Source organism: Heliangelus exortis, chromosome 7, assembly GCF_036169615.1.
Source record: "Heliangelus exortis chromosome 7, bHelExo1.hap1, whole genome shotgun sequence".
NCBI classification, from domain to species: domain Eukaryota; kingdom Metazoa; phylum Chordata; class Aves; order Apodiformes; family Trochilidae; genus Heliangelus; species Heliangelus exortis.
The window spans coordinates 5,390,054-5,407,582 of NC_092428.1; the positions used below are offsets into that span (position 1 = coordinate 5,390,054).

The following is a 17,529-nucleotide window of genomic DNA, read 5'->3' on the forward strand; positions in this document are numbered from 1 at the left end:
AAGGTATTAATAGTTAATGATCTCATTGTGCATCCTCAGTTCAGTCCTTGATGATGGAGCTTCCTTTTTTCATGATGGATAATTCTTTTCCGTCATCTAATGAATTTGCTAAACTATAAGTTCTGCTCAGTTTATTGGCTTTTGCTTGATGCAATAATCCCCAAAAATGGCTCATTTTCTTTCCTGATTTTTTTTTTCAGTAAGCCTCTGAGTGTCTTTTTTTTTTTTCTCTTAAGAAGTCCTTCATATAAATGAAGGCAGACTTCATCACCTTGCAGCATCTGTGTGTGTGTAACCCAATTCTGCATCTTTAGTCAAGATGTGAATCTGTCCACTCCAATCTCACACTCCAGACCCAATCTGTGGTACTCTGGAAGGAGGAAACTAATCTCACACTTCTCCTTATACACCATATTTTTAAAGTCACTGTTCAGACTTAAATGCTTTGGACTCCTGCCTGAGGCTACTGAGGAGAGGAGCAGATAGGAGGCTATTCTGCACTACTTCAGTTTTCTGCTGACAAGATATGGGGCCCATTAGATGTATAGGATCGTTGTCATCTTCTGGGTGGCCCATATGCTGGGGTGGGAGGAAGATGGGATAAGAAAGGAAGAGTTGCTCGTGTGTTGTGTGGGTTTGTTGTTTTGCTCCTTGGCTTTTAAACAGAAATGTGGGGACAAGGTAGAGGATTAGGGAAAGGAATGTGTGCTCATTGCCATTCCCAGTTCAGCATCAGGGCTGTGCAGAACCCCGTGCCGGGGAGAGAGGGCGGGGAGGCTGGGTGGGCAGGGAGGGACTGCAAGTATGAGGTGTGGCTTGAGCAGTGCCACGGCAGAACAGCCCTGCAAATACCGTGGAGAGCCTTCAACTAAGTGCTGAGGAAGCACTTGGGTACTTCAGGGGGTGTAATGGTGTTTCTTGTGGTTTTAAGGAGTTCTCTATTCTCCATCTGCTCTGGTTCTGCCTTCCTCCCCTGTCTGTCAGTGGCAGGTGGTATGAACGCTGCCTGGGTGGGTTTTCCCTCTCTTGCACAAAGGGAACTGTGTGCTATCAGATTCTGATTTCAGCATGCTAGATAAGGCAGGTGAGAAGTGCACTTGGAAGCTGGAGTGGAGAGTGATGATCCTCAGCCTTTTCAGGAATCTGAATGTGGCATGGACAGGTCTGGCTGGCTGAGAGGAGCAGACCTGGGTGTTTTAGGTAACTCAGTCTCATGCAGGTGAGCATCTGAAACTTGAGTCTCCCTTGTGAGAAGGAAACTTGGATGTCAGAGTGTGTGTCCTTGGGCTATGAGAGCACTCAACCTTAAAATAGCCCTCCCTAAGTGCTTCCAGCTTTGTCTATGGTTTTATACCTGCCACGTTCTTCTGGCCTGCATCCAGGCTGTGTGACAGGCAAAATCCTCACTTGCCTGCTCTGAATGGAGTGGTTCATCTAACCAGAGAGGGCTGGAAGCATTACTTATGAGGTCTTCAGTGGGAGTTAGATGCATCAGTTGGCCAGCTCAACCTTCTGCCAGTTAAAACAGGCTGTCTGGACATGCTGATGCTGCAGTACATTTTCTGTGCTTGGCAGCATGACTTCTTCACAGTTGGGATTTGACTTCTTTTTTTTTTTTTTTTTTTTTTTTTTTGAGCCATGCAAGAATCCTGCTGTGCATATGTACCTGTAACTTTCCAAGAGCAACTGCTGGGGCTTCTCTGTCCTCCTCCTTGGCAGTGTTGGAGACCTTTTTTTTTTTTTTTTTCCCTCAAGAGGTGATGCTCTTAGTTTGTACAGCTGTAGATGTGGATTAGCATTCAGATATTCTAGGCACTTCCCAGAAAAACGGGGAACTGCTACAAAAGTGTATGTGCAGGGGCCATACCACAGTGATCATGTGAGAAGCAGTCCTTTCTTGCCATGTGGAAAGAGTTAATATGAGCTATTGCTGCCAGAACAAAAACTAAACAATCCTGGATATTTTGGGGTCTGCAAAGGGGATGGACATTTGAAGAAGTAAACAGAGGAATAAACTGGGACTAAGTTTTCTTTACGTTTGTACTTTAAGAAATGACAAAGGACTGTATGAGGCTGTGGAAATGCAGCTGGTGTGTTACTGTGCATTTTGTCGAGCCTCAGTACTCCATTCTGACTCTGGAAAGGGCTCTCTGGCTGTGGATTTCTTCCCTGCAGGAGTGAGTTATCCAGATGATGAATTTCTGAGGCATGCTTGAGTCACGTGAAAGCCAGATGTGAGCATTTTCCAAGCAGTGTGTGTGGGTCTAGTGTACGCCAGGCAGCTCTGCTTACGTGGCAAGTGGAAGTGGTCTGAGATTGGTCTGCAGTGTGGTGCCGGGGAGGCAAGGAGCCCCAGCAGCTCCTGGAGAGGCCATTTCTGCTGGGGAGAGGAAGGTGCTTGCTGCTGGGCCTGTCACTGTGGCTCAGCATATCTTCCATGCCCTGCACAATTGCAATGTCTCTTCCCAAGTTCAAACCCTGCTCAGACTGTCCATGGTGAGGCTGGACTTGGTGAACAGGAGTAAAATTAAAGGCCTTATTTAATGCCAGCTGGAAATCCTCTTACTCATGCATTTTAGCTGGATCTATGTTTGCTAATCTGTTAGTCTGATATTTTTTTCAAGATACAGCACTTTAGCATACTACCTCCTGAACAGATGGCATTGAGAGTGGAGGTGACGTTCTGCATCAGATATATAGAAGAGAAGATATCTGCAGTGGTCAGATGCTAGAAATTAATATATTTATATTTCTTCAAGGACTATCTTGGAACACTTGCTTTAAACATGATGCATCAGCATCCCACAGACACATGACCAAGGAAAGCTTATTTAAGCTGCTCTGGTGAGGAACAGGGGTGGCTGCTGCTTTCACAGCAGCCACAGTAGCAAGTAAATCTGTTGTTATGGTACCTAGGAAGTGTAATGGCTGACCAGGCCCACCCTGGGTCAGGCACTTGGGCACAAATGTTGTTTTTATTTAGGTCCTTCTGGAGCCTGGAGGAAGAAACATCAATGGGGCAATTCAATGGGGTGTCTTGGGCAGTAGCATTTGAAATAGATCACAACACTTGTGACCTTTCTGTGCCAACCTCCCGTTTCTCTGGCTAGCTGTTGTTCTCTGCCTGATTGAATGAGTCAATTGTCTGAGTCAGGAATGTGTGACTATGGTTCCAGTTCCAAGGCTCATCTGCATTTTTCCTCTTTCCAAACTGTTTTACAGCCATATTGTAGATCTATATTAGACTCTGCATCAGAGTAATTCTCTTTTAAATAACTACTTCCATTCCAGGGGGCAACACCAAGTATTTGTCTCTCCCTGCCCTGTCTAGTAGTACTGTATCATACTGCCTTCTCATTTGACCGAAGTGTCCAGCCCCAGCTGAAGGGGAAGGGGACAGAAACCTGGAAACAGGCAGACAGGTGGTTTAACAGTGGGCATGAAGGGTTTGGAGATGACTAACAGAGCCATGAGGGAACACTGAGCCTGGTGCTTGCTCTGCAGATTGCAGCAGAAACGAGCCCCACAGTTTTGGGGCTCCTCATTGATGTTCCTGTTCTTGGTTGTATGGATGGCCAGCCTCTGCTTGTCAGAAGCAGTAAGGTGTCTCACTTGAGGACTCATAAAAACAGTGTGGCACTTTGTCATTTATACCAACTCTTTGGCAAATGTGACCTCCAAAATCTAGATTGAAATAGAGACTATTTTTCGTTCCACCATATGTGATGAACATAACATTGAACAAGGCTCTAGGCCACTTCTAAGATATGGACTCTTCAAAGTAACAGCCTGAGCAGCTCCCTTCTTGCAGACATATCAAATACCACTGTTGAGATGAGAACACCCCCATTCTTCTCTTAATGGCTTTTATTTGAACAGTGATGAGTGGAAGCTTTTACCTCCCCCAGCTTCAGTCTAAGGAATCTCTGCCAGTTACTGGACCACCAGTGAAGTTCTCTGAAGTGGAGTGGAGCACTTCCCTGGAAGCTAGTCTAGCTTCAGTTTACTCTAAAATTGTACTGCCTAGTTTCTTTTCATCCCTTCAATTAAGACAGGAAGGGTGTATGTCTGGGAAATTAATCTGCAAAATGCTCAGCTGCACTCACCACTGTGGTCACTGAATAACTGAGCCAGTAGTACCTCATCCTGGAGAGGATTAATGACATACAGAATTAAATATTGTTGGAAAGAGGCAGTGTCTTTCAGATGTCATAATATCTTTAGCACGACCACTTGTTTTTATTATCCTCTTCTCACTACTTTAAGATGCACCTTATCAACTGCAAGAAGATTCCCAGGTGATTTTTGAGGCATGGCTTCATTAAAGCAGAATAGTTTCACTAATTAAATGGACTTAAAATAGCTATTGCCTGTGGAAGGCAACTTTGTAGAACAAGTCATGCCTGTATAATTAAACTTTCTTTAGCCCTCCAAAGGAAGGTAGCCACATCCAGGTCACTTGTTGAAACTTGTCTTTGGTCCATGCATATTCCTCAGCTATGTGCAGAAACTATGTGGTGCAAGGATTGCATGGCCAGAACTGCAACAGCTCTGGAACTGATGACCAGTATGATCCATTTCTCCAGAATTACTGCAGGAATATCGTTGGGCAAGATGTAGCTTAACAGGGTTAAAAGCTATACAGACACTTGATTTTTAAAGTTTGTTATAAAGGTTCTTGACAGCCTTGGCAAAATGCAACACATGGATTTTTAAGGAGGGTGTTCCTTCTGTCCTTTACAGCAGTATTGAACAACAGGTGCTAGACTCAACATTGAACATTTTAAGCAGTGTTAATGACAAAAAGAAACCTGCTTCAATAGATACTTCCAGCACCTGCTGGACCAGGACTCAGCTGGATGTGAAGTACTGATGTGAACCACGAATGTGGCATCTCCTGAATTTCAGTAGCACTGAGCTCATACATTCAACTTGAGACCAACTCTAGTTTTTGTGTTTTTTCCTTGAAGCTCATTCCACTCTTAATTGCACACGAGACAAATAGTCTGCTGCTAAAATGAGACAAGTGGGGCTGTGTTGCAAGTGTAAAGTGTTGGTCCTCAGCAGGCTGGTGCCTGTCTTCTTGCCAGGGATGGGAGAAACAGCAAACAACCCCATCTCACTGGCAGCAGAAAAGCTTCTGGTGAAATATAAATAAAATCATCGATTTCATGTGTTTCATTCTCCACAGCAATGAGCTTAATTAGGTCTTTAGAGTCTTTGACCCCCTAACTCCTTCCTTTCCTTCCTCCCTGGGGAGGAGCCCAGTTGACCCATCTGAACCTGCCCACTGCGGTGGTAGCAGCTTGCATGGTTGGGGTTTAGCAGCTTCTTCCAGTGCCTGCTCTGCTGCTATTTCTGTGCAGTGTGGCTCTGGTGGGAGCCTCCTCTTCAGTCTTCACAACCACCTCGGCCCTGTGGCTTAGCTGTAATTTATGGACCAGTGTTTCTTTTTGAGCTTTTAAAAATAATTAAAAAGAGGGATTTGTTCTGGCTCCGTCTGAAGCTGGCAGCAAGGTCTGAGGGGGGTGGTGGTAAAAGCAGAATAGGGATGCAGTTGCCTTAGGAGTAGCTTGCTTTGAGCAGGCAGCTTTAATTTCCCTTCCAAATACTGAGATTCCCCCCACCCCTCTAAGTCATCTGCAACCAGCTGATGTTGAGCTGTGTGGCGACTTGGGGAGAGGAAAGGCAGGAAGCAAGGGTTTGTTCATTTACCGTTACCAATCCCATTGGAAACTGGCTCCAAGACCCATGCAGAATTCCAGTAAAACTCTGTCCTAAAGGGGAAACCCAGGGCTGTTCAAAGCTCGTGTTTTGCTGCCTTGGGCACAGCGTGCTCCTGGGGCCTTTGACCTCGCCTCTGTATCCTGGCTCCCTCTGCAGCTCTTCATTTGAGCTCTCTGTGAAGTGGAATCCATCACTAATGTCTGATATTTTTATTATTTGTAGGGGGAACTCTTAGAAGCTGGTAGCAATTAGAGCTTAAATGTCTTGGAATTAAAAAAAAAAAAATCCCCAAGAAGGAAGTTTAATGCTAAGCAGATGTGCAGGAGCAGCTGAAATATGCTAGCTGTCTTCTGCTTCAGAAGCAACCTCATCCACATCTAGCTGCTGTCAGGCTGGGGCAGCTCAGGAGTTCTGCTGCTTTTCTGCTGTTGCTTGGGCCAGGGAGCCCATGCTGGGGACCTGTGAAATGGTTTACCAGTTGATACTTAGATTCCCCTTTTATTCTGGCTTAGAACAATGGTTTTGACAAAGAGAAAAATACTTCATTTAAAAAGGAATTTTCTTAAAAAAGATTGATAGTAGCTAACATAATTGGTTTTTATAGCAAGTTTGTTTCCTTGCGATGTCTTGCAGGGTGTTCAGTATGGCTACTGTAGATCTAGGTTCAAACTCCCACTCTTCTTGGGCCATGGTAGCCCTAAGCTTGTGTTAGGTGCAGCTAATTCCTACTATCTATTCCTACTAGCTGTTGGCAGTTTCAGCCTTTTGCTGGCAGCTTGGATTGGGTAAAACTGTTTGAAATTTTCCCAGTTGTTCCTGCAATACATCTTCTGCTTTATTTATAGCTGCCATATTCAGGTTCTTCTGTCTGGAAAAAGATCTGACAGCTGCTTGAAGTTCATAATCCTGTTCCTGAAGGCAGTGGAAGTCTATTCAAAAGCTAATAGACAAGTTGCTGACAACAACTCCTTCACACCCTTTCCAGTGTGTGCCCCAAGTCTGTAATAGGAACATGCTGTATATATATTCTGTCCGTAAGCTTGAGCACAAGCTACTCTGCCAGATGATTTCCTGTTGTACTCTACCAATGCAGAGCCTCTTCCTTTTTTTCCTTTTTTTTCCTTTTTTTTCTTAAATGGTAATCCAAAGTAAATTATTGTAACTTACTGTGGTTCATTTTGTACAGTATTGTGAGAGTACAGTGTGTGGGTTTTGGAGTTAGATGGTTGGAAGACCTCAGGTTTTTCTCCAGACAGCCACTATTGAGACCTTACTGAAATGTAAGCAAAACACTGAATCCATCTGAATTCCAGTTTTGCTGTAAGTCAATGAAAATTGTGTGTCTGGTTTAAAGACAGGATTTCAAAGCCTCACTATTCCTTAGTGCTGAGGAAATGCAGCGATGTGTTTGTTGGACCTCTGCTTTCCAGTGGGAAGATTTTGAAGTTTTTTCTTATACCTTGTATCATGCTAGCAATTTCTCAGTTACACACGTATTAGGCATCTATTACTGATTTTAGGTTGTTCTGTAGGCCAAAAGACAGTAACAACTCAAATAGACAAGGCCACAAGTATAGCTTGCCCCTCTTTTCAAGTGATTGATCTTCTCTGCTGTTAAACAGAGGGGCTAAAACTGGGTTCCCCATTGCAAAATAGTTTTAAAAATGCATTTTTGAGGAGTTTGTCAGAATTTAGGAAGTTGTTAGCCTATTATATAAACACCTCTCCTCATTTCCTCTCCTAGGCAATGAGAGAGTAACAGCTGTCCTTATCTCCCTCACACCACAGAAGGAGAATGGTTGCTGGTTCTTATTTTGAAATGAGGGCAAACCTACTAGCACTTAAAACGTTATTCCAGTGTATTCAAACAAAAAAACCCACCACTTAACATTTGAAGATTATTCCCAGAATCCCAAGCCAAGTATTTACACCTCATTTCATGGAGGGGGAGGGAAATCGTCTGACCTTATTGGTAGCAACTCTATTAGCTTTCTCCTTAACCAGACTTCTGCTTCATTCATTGGCTAAGAAGTGGTATTTCTAGTTATACATTGAATGTACCTTTATTGGAACTTTGTGTTCTTTTCTCACTTGGAGTATTATTTGTCTATTGTTATTTTCCTCTGTGTTGTTCCAGCATAACAAAATTCTTATAGAAACTTGCATGTGTTTGCTAAGCTCAATCTCTGTGGGTTTCCTGTTGGTCTTCTGGGGATCATTAACAGCTACAAATACTTTTGCAGGTCTGAGGCTTAATGAATCAAACTGTCTCTTGGTATGCATTCCCTGTCCTACTGGGAATAAGTGTATTTTATTTCAGGATCTCAAAATCAGATCACTGCAGATCAGTTTCGTAAGTTCTGCTACTTCCCTAAACATAAAAATTAACTGGATAGTTCTTATGACTTGACCTTCCCCATCATGCCAACACCACTCTTTAGAAAAACTTAGTATTTCTTTCAAAGCTGTCTTGACTAACTTTCAAACTTCCTGATATGACTGTTTTCTTTTCTTTTTCTGATTACTTTCTCTTTTCCTGGCTGCCCTCTTCTTGGATTTCAAGTTTGGATGTCCAGTTTGTCTGAGACTCCAAAAAAGAGTGTCACTCCAGGTAAATACTTGTGTCTTGGTGTTCTGCATGCTATTAAAAAGAGAAGTGTGTAGTTCAAACTGTGTTGTGGTTCTGGAGTTGTCTTGAATGTGAGTCTCTGGCAGCAGATATCCAGGATCTGTTTTCTTCTTGCATATTGGTTTTTCATGTTGCATGTTTCCTGGGAAGGAAGAGTTTTGCTGTTCTGATTGCTGCCTCAACTTGATGTTGCTGCTAGCAGTGGATAGTATTTGCTGGATTGTATCTCCCTTGCTCAACACAAGGCCACAATACAAAGCAGCTTCCTCTCTGTGGTGAGTTGACCCTGGCCACAGCTCAAGTACCTGTACAGCTGCTCCCTTCCTACCTCATGTGGGATGGAGAAGGGGAGTAATCTAGTAAGAGGTGAAAAATAAGCTTTATTGTATAAAGAATCAGGACTTTACCTGAATAATCAGTGGATTTCTTCTCCAAACATCTGTCACCTACCAGAAAAGAGGTCTCTTCTTCCCCCAGACTTGGGAAGAATGTTCATAAACCATAAACACTGTGTCTGTACAGAATGCTGGCCTGGTCATTCAGGTAGTTAAGACCACACGTAGGCCTTAAGGCAAGGAAAGATGGAAACATACCTGCTGCTTTCCATACCTGATCTGGTAAACATTCCTGATCATGCCATGTTCAAAGTATGTGAACAAACTGCCATCATCCCCAATGGATAAGTGCTTGCTTGTCTGAGATTTTTAGTAAGCAAGACTGCTGTGATTTCAGAAGTTGCTGTCCTTGACAGAAGTTTAATATATCCCTGGGAGTGTTCTGCCTAATCATAGCAGAATAGATCTAATTTCAGGTTGGTAGGTGGACATAAAAGTGCAGAAATATCTGGAGTATTCAGTCACAGGATCCAGATGTTGGTAGGTTACTAGGGATTTCAGCCAGAGGAATAGAATGAGACTGAACAGGAGGGGACTGTGATGAGGAGGAGACAGAAAAGGTGGTGCTTTTTGGAAATAATGACAAGAAGCCTTAGGATTACATAGCTGAGGTGTGAGGTTGGGTTTCTCTGACTCTACATATGGTGCGACTGTTTTATGACAAATGGAACACTGAGGCTTTCATCATTCTTGAAAGGCAAGAAAATGGAATGTTTAATAGATAGACTTGACTTTCTCCCCTTCTGTTGGCTGGTTTTAGCTAGAAGTGTGTTGCTAGTTTGGCTTAAAAAATCTATGCATGACGATAGGACAAGTGGTTAATTGCATTGCATGGTGCTTGAGAAGGTGAATGTTGATAACATGGTCCTGCTCAGAAGTCTTCTGGTACATCTGGCAGGTTTTTACCTCCTCATGCTGTTCCAGTTCATGTGGTGTTTCAGTTTACTTCTCATCCAAATGAATCCCTACTTTCCAGAACAGCTACTCTTAATTCCAGACCAGCTGTGGGCTGTACTGGAACGTGGCAGGCCAATGAAGCAGACTTGAATATGGATGTGATCTTTACCCACATCGTATGTGCCTGGGCTGAGAGTTGGAGACTAGAGCAGAAACCAGTCTGGTGCTGCCCAAGGTCCAGATGAGGGCCTGTACCTGCTCCATAAAGTAGAGATTCTAACCAGGGACTGCATGTGGTTTAATTTCCTACTTTGGAAAAAGACAGGTGCCATACAGCCAGATCCTGAGAGGTGCTGTGGTGAGACACTGGTTTGGGTCACAGCAACTGCTATTGAATTCCTTGGCTAGTTTGCTTCGTGCCTTGTGGAATAACGTGAGTGCATTGCACTGCTGAGCAGGACTAGGGAAAATGCCAGAGTATATAGGTGACTTCAGCCTGGTGGAAGACCCTGTCTAGCAGCTGTGTGAAAATCTCCAAGCAGTTTAACAGATTTGTTTGCAAAATACTTAAGTATTCTTAACTGTTGCTACCTGTAACCTAGTTGGTTGGAATCACTGTTCAGAGAGCCAACTTTCCAAGAAGGAGTGGAAAGAAGACTCAAACGGTTCGGGGTTTTTTTCCTTTCACCCTCCTGCCTCTAATTTTTCTTGGCTCTGTCCTAAAACCTAGCAGATCAAAAATAAAAAATAAAAATCCTGAGACTAACAAGCCCCACTTGGCAAAGGTCAGCGCTAAATTTCTCCATTGGTCAGGATCTTGTTGGAAGTGCTACTGAAAACTGTAAAGAGGAAAGAACTGAACTGGAGTGCTTGCTTGAGAGAGTGCCTGCCATTTACTGTGGGCCAAGCTCGTTCCTGATGCACATCTCATGGGGGTTGTGTTTTGCTGCTGGTTTTAGCTGTGTGTCAAACACGTACTCCAGTGCTGGAAGTCACAGTCTACCTTAAAGCTGCCACTTGTCTGAAACTCTTGAAGGCTTATGCAGATCTTGTTTCTTTGAAGCGCTAGAGAATAACACATGCACCTTAAGCTGAATCCAGGCATTAGGTCAATTTTCTGCTGCCACGCTGTCTGGCCGTATTCCCTTTTTGGTGACAACATTTGTAATTGCTTGTAGCAGCAACCCAGTAGACCAGGTGTGAAGTAATGCAGCTCATGGGGTTACTACCCTCTTCACCAGGTTTCTCCATGTGCAGCCAGAAAGATGACAAGAAAGTCCAGACTTTTAGCTACCCTGCAAGGAAGCCATTGCCCAATATGCTGAAATGCTTGCAGAGCACAAGTGCTGTGGAGTTGAGGAAGGTGCATGTACAGATGCTTGGTTATGGAGAAACTTACTGTACATTAACCATGGCTGCTAACTTGGGATGAGAGGGTTTGCATGCTGACCTAGCCATCACTGAGTGGCTGATGCTTAACCTTATTTCATTCTCAGGCATCCTTTGTGATTTGGACAAGGCCTTAGCCCAAACTTCTCTGGCTTTGAGTCTTCTGAATTACTTAAATGGTCAGTCAGATCCTAACCTTTCCCTTTCTGCTTTACATCCTATCTCTGCCTAATAGCAGGGTGTCACCTGCTTCTGAAGCTCTTTCCTGAAAGTGCAACAGAATAGCTTTCTTCTTCCTAAGAAAGCCACCTGGCTGACCTCAGAAAAGAAGAAATGGTTGATAACCCATTTCGTAGGCTTATCAAATACTTCTTTTCATCTGTCATTATAGATGAGATAGGTAACGGGATTTTTACCAGTACTTTTTTATTGGTGGAACCTGGACTGGTCTTGTACTGAATTCCTTTTGTTACTGTGGGTGATCCCTAAAGCTTTGTGGCTTAGGGATGCTACACAGAGAGCTGTTGATCTATGAAGTTCAACACTGCTAGGACTGGGCAGATTCCTGTCTAGCAGAAGGGATGGGGAAGCATCCCCTTTCCTATTGCCATGAGCTCTGAGTGGCCTTTTACCTCCAAGAATAATTGATATGCAAATATAGCCTGAATTTTGATAAGTGGGAAGGGGGATGAAGAGTGACAGGCTGAAGTGCAGATGAGTCCAGATGAGTCAAAGGCCTGATTGTTTAGGGCATATTAAGAAAAAAAAAAAATAGACAAACAAAAATCCAAAGCAAATAAATAAACACCCCACTGAATAGAAGACAGATCCTAGGCTTAAAAATCCATATTGTCCCCAAGGAGATTTGTAGGAGGCTTCATCAGTCTCATTCCACTGCTTACTCTAGGAACTAGTTATTTTAGGAACTGCTTTTCTGAGACCCCTGTGAGATCATGAACTCTTGTGTAATCTCTTGTGCTTACATGGTAAAGTCTGGGTTTTATCTTCTATGCAAATAAGACATCTAACTCAATTCTTAGGGAGACCTCAGCTCTCTGTCTTAAAATACTTGGTGATAGATCACTAGTGGAGGGTTCAAAGAAAACATGCAAATTTAACATGTTTGTTTATCATAGTGGTGTGGTCCTTCTGATAAGAAAGAGCTAGTTTTTAGGCGAACAAAATCCCTGTGTTTAGAGCTGGGCATATGATTGTTTAGAGGGTATAGGCTGATTTGAGGATTTGAAGTAGGCTTGCTGCTATTCTGGGTATTTTTAAATTATTTTTTCTTTCCCCAGAAGGAGTTTTCCAGAGATACGTAAAGGCTTACCCATGAAGAATTGGCTTTAACAGGAAACCATAGCTCTAGATCCAAGCTACCACAGTTATTCCTCTCTATGCACAGAAAAGTAGGAAGCTCCAACTGTATCCTATGGAAAGCTGTGACACTTGGAGGTGCTTTCTGCCAAACACCCCTACATGCAGACCCTGCACGTGTCCACAGCAGTTGTGCCCAGGTCAGAAGACCTGTGCCAGTTGGTTGTTCAGCTGTGAATCATCCTTATGGCATTCACTGACCGTTTCTGTGGGTTTGGCTGCTTTTGCAAAACTTCCACTGACCAGCCCAGTACTAATTCATTTAGTCTGAATCTGTAAACACTAGATTGATAATCATAAAAGGGGAATATAAAAGCTTGTGTACTATATGGATTAAAAGAGCAGACATGTTTATAGCCTGATAACAACAGAATACTCTGGCAAAGATCAGCAGTCTCAGATTTCCCTGTCCAGATGATTTTATTTTTGGAGTCCAGTTAGTGGTTTTCATTTTTGGCTGTTGCAAAACCATCGTAGGTCTTAGCTGTTGCAACACAGGAGGAGGAGGAAGACGTTCCTCAGAACTGGTGCTCTGCACTCTTATTTAGGAGGCTTCCACAGTAGCTGCCGGTCTCCGAGTACCACGGGAGGAACGATGCTCCCTCCTTGCTGCCTCGTGAGAGGGACAGGGTGCAACTGTGTCACTTAATAGTGCCAGCTGTGAGAGGCATGGACAAGATCCAATGACATTTCTGGCCAGCCTCAGGAAGGGAATCGCTGAGGTGAGGAGCGGGAGGATTGTAAAGTGGAGCCCTATGGAGAGGAGGAGGGGTATCCTCAAGACTTTAACCAGGAAACGGACTCGAGGCAAAAATAAACGGAGAGGCAAGCAAACTCTTATTTCAGCCAGCAATCTATTGTGTGCTCTGCTCTGGGGAGGGCTTGCAAGCTAGAGCTAAACCACAGCACTAATTCTGCTTTTCTGGGGGGAGAGGAGGGGATAACTCTACCTGGAACATCAGCCTTGTCTTATCCACTGCTCTCCACTTCTGCCTGGGCTGAGGAGGCTTTTAAAAAAGCAGAGCTCTAATTTCATGGGGGCATTGCAGTGTGCATGTGAGCTTGATGGGGACCTCCTGCTGCTCTGCATCCCCCTTCTTTGTTGTGCTTCAGAGTGAGCAGCCTGGTACTCTTCAATGAGATGCTGTGTCTTGTGTTGCAAATTAGACCTGAATTAATTGTCAGGGATGCGGAAGTGCCCGTGGTGGTGGGTGTGATTGGTGCTGTGCTCTCTGCCATGTTGCCTGTCCTGTTCTTTTGAATCCCCTTTGGGGGAAAACCTGTAGTCTGATATGACATACCAGCAACATAGTGGGCATCCTGAGTGCCATTGATAAGTAATTCATCTCAAGATGCTTGTGGAGGACAGAAGGCTGAAAAGACTATAGCTTTCAGTTTGTTGGTATTTTTTTACCCTACTGACTGTGCCTGAAGGGAACACAGTAACAAATTAAACCAGAGTACCCAGAAAATATTTAAGGCTTCTGATTACTGGGAGTAGCTGTTTTTTCCTTTTTTTCTTGCCTCCTCTCCTTTCTTATTTCTTTCCTTCTTTGTTGAAGTCTTCCCCACAGTGCAGTGCTTAATCCTAGACTAGCATCACTCCAGAAGCCACAGGGACCCCACCCTCCCAAAGGAGGTATCCTCAAGGCATGATCTGCTGTAGCTGTAAATGGGCAAGTTTGTTTGACCTTGGTTATTTCCTAGACCAAGGAATTTATCACACTATTTTTTTTTCCTTAGTAGGAACCCTGTAACTTTTATACAAGCTTCTATTAAAACAGACTCTTAACTGTGTATGTTGCACCAGGCACTGTAGAGACAAAGCCTTCCTGCAGCAAGTGCCTTATCTGAGGCAGGCCAGAGCAAATGGCATTGTAAAGTCCTTATGGGTTTTGAAGACCAGATATAACCTATCTTGCTGGACTATTGTAAACCCACTTTCTTGGAGCCAGAGTTATGGAGCTGGATTTTGAAGTGCTTTTTCTCCACGTTTCCTGGCAAGGGCGCTCCCCTGGCACATGGTCCCTGGCTCAGCCTCGGTGGCTGACAGTGGGGTGTTTGCCAGCCTGTGCTCCAGCCTGGTCTTCTCTGTGTTCCCAGCAGGAACACATGCATCACATGAGTGCTTCCCCTGCCACCAAATCAGTGCTGTAGTTTTGGTTTGGTTTTTCGTTTGGTTTTTTTGGGTTTTTTTCTTGCTCTACTCTGGTGAAAACTGACAGGAAGATGAGAGGAAAAAAGATACTTAGAGTGTCTGTTTAGCAGGTAGCTTCTTGCATGTCCCTTGTTCCATTTGCCACTGTTTGGTCCCATCTTTATTTTTCCACATACGAGTTTTCTGCTGATGCATGAACATACGGCCACAATGGGTCTTGTCTCTGATTAGAGAACTGGTATTTATTTTAAGAAGACTGAAATGGAGTTGGGGTTGTAGGTGTTACTTACCTAACTATGTAGAAGGAACATGATAAGGCTGAACTGCCCTGGATTGGAGAAGTGACTGTGTGAGAAGCCCTGTCACACAGGAAAAGTATCTTATCACACTCTAAGTAATTCAGCACTGGTTTAAACCAGAACACACAAGTCAAGATGATTCATCATAAGCAGAAACATGATGCTTATTTGGAATGAACAGCTTTGGTGAAAATTACAGTGTTGCCAGCTCACTCTTCTACCCCTGTTCCTGCTATTGGCTATGGCTCAACTATCCACAGAAAACCTAAGTCTCTTAAACACAAAGTTCCAGAGGAGATGACTTCTCTTTAAAGAAAATCAACCTATGTAAGCTGAGGAGAGCCAGAGACATACTTAGGGAGCAAGGAAGTCTTCTGATTTTCTGGATTTCTTAAATCTGGCCCAAAGGGAGGTATTGGGATATTGTTTCCTTTCAGGAAACAGTTGGATTAATTGCTTTTTGTTCTAGGATTTTCATTTCACAGGATGCTATTTTAATGACTGATGCACTCTACCTCTGTCTTGGCAGAGATGCTAATTATTTGTCTGTGGAATCACTTTGCATCTTCAGCCCAAATACATACGAGCAAGCTGCTTTTGGAAGTACAGCAATGAGCATCCTGTGCTTGGCTGTCAGTCCCCTGACTTGCCCAGTGGACAGTTTCAGACCATGCTGCTTCCTTCCTGTCTCTTGTAGCCAATTTGTCATTAGAGATTCAGGAGACCTGGAACCTGCTCCTGGCTATGCCCTCATCACGTGAAATGGGACTCAGAGCAAGTCGTACATCTGCTGTCTCCCCTTTCCATCTGTGTCTTAATCTAGAGACAGGAACTGCCTCTTACTATGTAAGATGTATAATAAAGCTGTTGGCCCAGACCACTCTGCCTTTGTGCATGTTGCTATAGTTCAGGAAACCTGTAAAATAATTTTGCATGGAGGTATGTGTCTGGTGGCTCTTAGAAATTGTCGATGTTCTGACACTTTGAAGACTGTGTAAGTGAAGGCAGATTAAGAAACTGTGATGTCCTGAAAGTTTTCATGACCATTGGAGGCAGTTTCCAGGTACAGCACAATCAGTCTGTTTCTGGTGTTGGGGGTGTGAAGGGTCTGGCCTTGCTGTTTAGCTTGCACCAGAGAGCTAAGATGTCTCATACAGTGAGTGGTACCACAAGGAGGTCCTCTTCTGTGTCTGGAATGGCAGCTTGCCTTCCTCACAACTCCACCCCAAAATGTGCAGTTTTAGTAATTTTGATTTGGGGATGGAAAAGTCAGAACTTAAAAGCAAAGCAAAACAAAACAACAACAAAACAAAACAAAACAAAAAAAACAAACAAACAAACAAAAAAAAACCCAAACAAAACAAAACAAAAAAGAAACCCAAACGAAACCAAACTAAACAAACAATAACAAAAAAAGAAACCAAGAAACAACTCCAGGACTGTGGAGGAAGGGAGAATGGTTATCTTGTGCCTCTTTTTTGCCCTCATTTGTGTGAGAGGCTGTGCTCATTCATTAATGACATCTGAAAGCCCTCACTACAAAGAGAAACCGAGCTGGGGAGGTTGGGTCAAGGTCTCCAAAAAGGCAGCACAGGCTGATGGAGATGGGGATTCCGGGGTGTGCTGTGCCCCTGTCCTGCTCAGGGCTGCTCCGCCATGGGGAATGCGGAACTGCGGAGCTGGCGGGGGGCAGGCAGGGGGTGGCTGTGTTTGAGCAAGGATCTGGCGCTATAACTTTTTTTTCTTCTTCTGTTTCAAGTAAACACTCTTCCCCGCCCTCCCCTCTCTCCCTCCACCCCACCTCCCTCTCTTTCAATCCCGCTCATGTGTTTCTATTTAAGGGCTGCAGTGCAGACGAATATGATTGGCATCTACAGCCCCCTCTTGACTTTCAGCTCAAGCTTTTAGAGTGGAGAAGGAGCTGAGCCGCCAAGGGGAGAGCTGTTTTTTCTTTGGGTTTACCAGGGGGATGGCTCAGCTGTGGAATTATGCTGCTTCTGCCCAGGATTTTTCTCTCTGAATGGGAGCAAGGATTGTGGAAACCATGTTGGGAAGAGGTTTATTTTCAGAATCCATCATGAAACTTTGCAACTAATTCGCTGGTTTTGGCTCCTTTTTGTATTTTTTTTTTTTTTCCTCCCCTTTTTTCTTCTTCTTCTCTCCAATGTCCCTCTGTGCTGCTGGGTTGTGGGCCAGAGGAGGCTGTTTCTATATGGCCAGCCATTTGGGGATATGCTGCGAGCCAAGGTTGTTTGCTGATTCTCTTGGCTCTGGTGACAAGTTGGCCTGTCGTGAATCGGATGGACGGAGGTCGCTCTCGAGGAGCCATGGCTGGAAGCTGGCTTACGGCTTGCTTTTTCCCTTCCCCAGGTGCTGATGCTAGCTCTGAGCCCATGATCCTGGAGCAGTATGTGGTGGTGTCCAACTATGAGAAGCAAGAGAACTCAGAGATCAGCCTCCAGGCGGGAGAGGTTGTGGATGTCATAGAGAAAAATGAAAGCGGTAAGACACATGCGGTGCTTTTCTCTCTTCCAGTGGTCTGATTTTTACGTGTGTTCGTCTTCTTTCAGTTTCCCCATCACTGCTTGTAGCTGTATGTTAGCTCCATCTGGTACAGTTACTATGTCTGGCTGAGGATGTTGAAGTTTCTCAATGTTG

At 44.1% G+C, this 17,529-nt stretch overlaps 1 protein-coding gene across 7 annotated transcripts in view; it reads left to right on the top strand.

The window, feature by feature from the left end:
- SH3PXD2A (SH3 and PX domains 2A) overlaps positions 1 to 17,529 on the top strand; it is a 261,178-nt gene that overhangs the window by 170,232 nt on the left and 73,417 nt on the right. For 2 of the 7 annotated variants that reach the window (XM_071748330.1, XM_071748328.1), the window contains exons 7-8: positions 8,291 to 8,338; positions 17,242 to 17,373. In XM_071748330.1, the coding sequence (XP_071604431.1) occupies positions 8,291 to 8,338; positions 17,242 to 17,373 (180 nt within the window). Of the gene's footprint in view, positions 1 to 8,290; positions 8,339 to 12,942; positions 13,240 to 16,718; positions 16,929 to 17,241; positions 17,374 to 17,529 lie in introns of those variants that run through there. The other 5 variants (XM_071748329.1, XM_071748332.1, XM_071748331.1 and 2 more) reach the window with 4 other exon arrangements.